We start from the raw sequence: 5,000 nt of genomic DNA on the forward strand, positions 1-5,000 counted from the left end.
GTCCTGTCCCGGTTGCTCAGTAACGCCCTCGTCACCCCCAGCACCAGGACGAGTGAGTGCTCACCCCATAGGGTCCCATTCAAAGGACCTACGAGCGCTGTCCGTGGTTTTAACCAAACATCCGATGTTCGGATGTGATTTGTGAATGTTCACCGCATCACATATCACCATTTCTGGCGAAAGATAAACGTTGTGAGCTATTGCTAACGTTAGCCGTTTCTTCGTCTCTCAGTCTGGGAGGCTGGGAGTATGCAAATGAGGATGTAAATGAGGACGTAAATGAGTAGTAATCCAGTCATTTCTGCCGGCAGAAGCCTGCGTGTGTGCGTGCGATTGGCATTGATCATGGTTCGTGTGTGTTGGGGTAATGGGAACACGGGTAAGAGTATCATTTTTTGTAAACATGTCAATCTTAGAGGATTGGCCTGTTGATTAAGAGCTTCGTTCAGGAACTCTTGGCTGTGAGATGACAGTGTGAACATCATCATTCATGTTCAAACAGTGGCTCTTCCGCATACCTTCTGTCAGAGATAGGGGGGGAGGGGGTCTAGTGAAATGAAAAAGGTTTTTCACACTTTTTTACATATCCGTGGTTATCATATGGCCATAACAATAGATGCCATGCAAAACAATTTCCATTTTTGTGTATTTCTATATCAAAAGTCCATACAAATCCAATTTTAATTACTTCCTTTGAACGAGAACGTGATGCGTGATGACGAAACACAGCCTGAACAATCTTCATTTCATTCACCTGTTTGATTCCCATTGCTGCGCGTTCCTTCAAAAACAGCTGCTTCTGATTACAGAACTACTCTGTTTTTAGTCTCATTCAAGATGATATTCCAGACAGTGTATTACTCCTTTTAAACTCAATCATCACGCTAAAATATGTATCTGAAAACATCTTAGGTTAGAAATAAGCCAAGTAGCAAGCAAGTTTAGCTGGCTGTCGCTCTCTCACTTGTAAATAAACACTAGCCATGCTGGACACGGAGTGAGATTCAAAGGTCCCATAGCCATAGGCTGAAGGAATGCAACGCTCTGATTGGTTCTGAAACGTACAGCCTTCCGTTTCAGACTGAAACTTCTAAATAAAATTACCGAAAAAGCCATTGCACCCCGTCTTTATCTCTGTTTTGGCCAAATAAAAAAGAAATTACACGTAGCCTGCGATTTAGTTCAGTCAGCATATCATCCATCCATCCATCCATCTTCAACCGCTTATCCGTAGTCGGGTCTCGGGTGCAACAGCTCCACCAGAGAGCTCCAGACATCCCTCTCCAGCGCAACTGCAACATTAGTAACTTCAATCTTTGGGATCCCGAGCGGTCCCTGCAGTTATTGGAGATATAAACCCTCCAACTCATCCTTGGTCAGCCCCAGGGGTCTCCTCCTAGTAGGACGTGCCTCGAGGACCTCCCTAGGGAGACACCCGAGAGGCACCCTAAGCCAAACCACCTAAGCTGGCTCCTTTCCAGGCGAAGAAGCAGCGAGTATCTCTCGCGTAACTGAACTTCTCACCCTATCTCTATGCCAGCCACCCGTATTCACAACCTTATCCTTTGGGTCATGACCCACACGCACTTCATGAACATATAGGTGAGAGTATAGGAACGAAGATTGCTCAGCTCTCTTTTCGTCACAACAGTGCGGTACAGGCTGATCTCCTTCTCCGTCTGTATGGGCTGTCAATCAGCTAGGACTTTCCTGTGTGGATGTATGGGCTGTCAATCAGATAGGACTTTTCTTTTTGGATGTATGGACTGTCAATCAGATATGACTTTTCTGTGTGCAGGGCTGTCAATCAGATAGGACCTTTCTGTGTGGATGTATGATGGGCTGTCAATCAGATATGACTTTTCTGTGTGGATGTACAGTATGGGCTGTCAATCAGATAAGACTTTTCTGTGTGGATGTACAGTATATGAGCTGTCAAGGCCAGAAAGTCCCTTTTTTGCCACTCAGTAGGCGTTCCCGCACACACTACGTGTCACAGTTATATAGCACCGATATGTCACTATTCTTGTACCACGTCACCCCTCTCACCTCTCGCCCTGCTACTAAAAGCTAACTCGGGTGCTGCGAAAGAGTGTCGCAGTCCCGCCCCCTTTCATGGCGGGACTTATAGACATTTCAATAAGTATTTATTAAAATAACTTTAAAGCCGCGGACAAAGCCAACTCAGATCGTGACAAATCATGGCGACAAACACAATATTTTGGGCCGAACAAATAATTTCAAAGAAGAAAAACAATAAAAGTGTTGTACCCTGCCCTTTTTTTCTTCTTTCTAATTATTTGTTCGCCCCAAAATATTGTGTTTGTTGTCATGATTAATCACGATCCGAGTTGGCTTTGTTTGAGGCTTACATATCTTTAAATAAATACTTTTTGAAATGTCTATGGGGAAAATGCATGGGGAATTATTTCCTGGGCCCTCGTCATGAAAGGGGGCGGGACGGCAACGCTCTATTGAGGCTGGACTCCATACACTAGTATACCTTTGCCTTTCCTTATCATCCTTTCATGATAAATATGCATAACTAATCCTCCTGTTACTGTAATTTAACTACGATAATGTTGTATTTATTGTGTAAATATCAAGAGAGATATCGTCTCTTATATCTCTGTGCAACAACAATAGAATGTGTGGACTCACTACCTCTGTGTGTGTGTGTGTGTGTGTGTGTGTGTGTGTGTGTGTGTGTGTGTGTGTGTGTGTGTGTGTGTGTGTGTGTGTGTGTGTGTGTGTGTGTGTGTGTGTGTGTGTGTGTGTGTGTGTGTGTGTGTGTGTGTGTGTGTGTGTGTGTGTGTGTGTGTGTGTGTGTGTGTGTGTGTGTGTGTGTGTGTCCAGATTTCAAGACAACAGCAGCAGTTACTGCAGCAGCAACATAAGATCAACATTCTCCAACAGCAGATCCAGGTTAGTGGAAACACACGAGCACAATCACACGACACGCACGCGCACACACACACACACACACACACACACACACACACACACACACACACACACACACACACACACACACACACACACACACACACACACACACACACACACACACACAGGCTGAAATTAATAACATCTTCTCCATTTCATTCATACTTGACATTTTTGCACGGACTCCTCCCATCCTTTACTCTCTCTCTCTCTCTCTCTCTCTCTCTCTCTCTCTCTCTCTCTCACACACACACACACACACACACACACACACACACACACAAACACACACACACACACACACCTACCTGTACGACTGTCCATATATTTTGTCGTATGACCAAAAATGCTTCCCAATGTCTCTGAGCTAAGACGACAGTGTAGCTTGCTCGTTAGCTGTCACTTGTTAATTAATTTGTTCCACCTGTGTAGGCCTACTCTCAGAAGCGCATTGAAGTGGGCACTATCTATCTGCCGGGAATACATACTTTATACTAGATCATGTCAAATAATTTCACAATCTCCTTAATACATATACTACATATACTGTACATATACGCAGTCACCAAGACTTGAAATGAACACCAGCCACCATGCAGTCAAAATGCTGTTAATTTTACGAGCAGCAGTTCAGTCTGTGTACTAAAAACTACTTTGGCTTATATCCATTAGCTCCAAAGTGGGGTCCGGGGACCCCCAGGGGTCCTTGAGGCAGTTCCAGGGGGTCTCCAGCTAAATGATAGTTTGGAACCAAATGGACCCTTATGGGTCTGTAACTCTGACAAATGTACAAATGGAACCAAATGGACCCTAACCGGTCCATTTGGTTCCATCTGTACACTCTCAGAGTTAAATTAACATTCATTTTAATATAAATTGGGGTAGGCTAATTAGTGTCAATTTGGATGGTCCTTGACATGAAAAAGTTTGGGAACTACAGCATTAGCTGAACCCGCCGACGACTGTGACCGCTTGATGAAAAGGCCAGTTTTCGCGCTGCGATACAAACCAAGCCGAGAACAAAGGGAGACCTCTCGGCAATCCGAGCCCAGGATGAGCACGCTGTGACTGGGTTCAGCGATGAGCCGCTGCGGCCTGTTGGCCCGGAGCCCTGGTTCTCTGTGTGCTGCCGAGGCGTCGTGTGGTTAACAAGCGCTCACAGAGGGTTGGTTTTTTTATGGCGGCTCCACCCCTCGGTGCTTTAATAAAGCCTGGATCGGACTTCATTAGGCCTCGCGCCCGGAGGAGGGAGGGAGACCGGCCGGGGCCGTAAAACGTAAAGCTCGGTGTTAGAAGTGGTTTCCACGTTAGAAGTGGAATTCATGGTGTTACTATTGGATTGTGTACACCGTCGAGAGTGAAAGGATACATGGGATATGTAGGCTAGTAGAGAGAGGGTTTTTTTTAAACCTTTTTTGTTAGTTTTTTTGCACAGCTGAAAGCCTAAAATGGTAATTAAAGTTTTGCTTTATTCAGTGCTTGAACAAAATAATAACCACCAGAACTGAAACAACTGAACTTCTTAATGCGCCACAGTAAGAAGCAGGAGTTAAACTATTAATCTGGTGTATATTGAATGTGAGGTCAGATGTAGAGTTGCTGGCTGGCTCCATATAGGCAGATCTAGGTGATGATCCAGTCTTCTCCATGACACACGCCATATATGGAGCGTCTCTTGAGTGTACTGGGTTGGATGAGGTCAGATCAACATAATGCTATGTCAGAACAGGTCAGCTCCATATACTGTATGGGGACCTAAGGGTTTTGTGAGGTCAGATCAACAATATGAAATTAATTATGTACTGGCCATGGAGTGTGACAGACGTGTCACGGACGCGAGATGCAGGTTTTCATAGTAAAATGTGACCTACGGACGGTCCCAATAATAATAATAAAACTTATTTTGTATGCGCTTTAAAAATTGTCTACAGAGGCTGCCTGTCGAAGGTATTGGGAGTTTGTTCCACACTGCGGCGCTACACACTTTTTGTCACAGTCCTCTGTAATTTATGTCTGATAGGCATGCTGTATTGATGGCTTACGGAGTTTCTCAG

At 44.7% G+C, this 5,000-nt stretch overlaps 1 protein-coding gene across 5 annotated transcripts in view; it reads left to right on the forward strand.

Moving 5' to 3' along the window:
• The window catches only part of LOC308314803 (transcription factor SOX-6-like), a 161,584-nt gene that overhangs the window by 96,382 nt on the left and 60,202 nt on the right, over window positions 1-5,000 (forward strand). For all 5 annotated transcript variants that reach the window (XR_013963988.1, XR_013963989.1, XM_080762506.1 and 2 more), the window contains exon 7: window positions 2,857-2,925. Coding sequence is in view for 3 of the 5 variants with exons in the window: in XM_080762506.1 (XP_080618632.1) it covers window positions 2,857-2,925 (69 nt within the window). In the remaining 2 variants the exon portion in view is untranslated. The remainder of the gene's footprint in view (window positions 1-2,856; window positions 2,926-5,000) is intronic.

This window comes from Protomyctophum bolini, assembly GCF_963924005.1.
Source record: "Protomyctophum bolini genome assembly, chromosome: 4".
Classification (NCBI taxonomy): Eukaryota; Metazoa; Chordata; class Actinopteri; order Myctophiformes; family Myctophidae; genus Protomyctophum; species Protomyctophum bolini.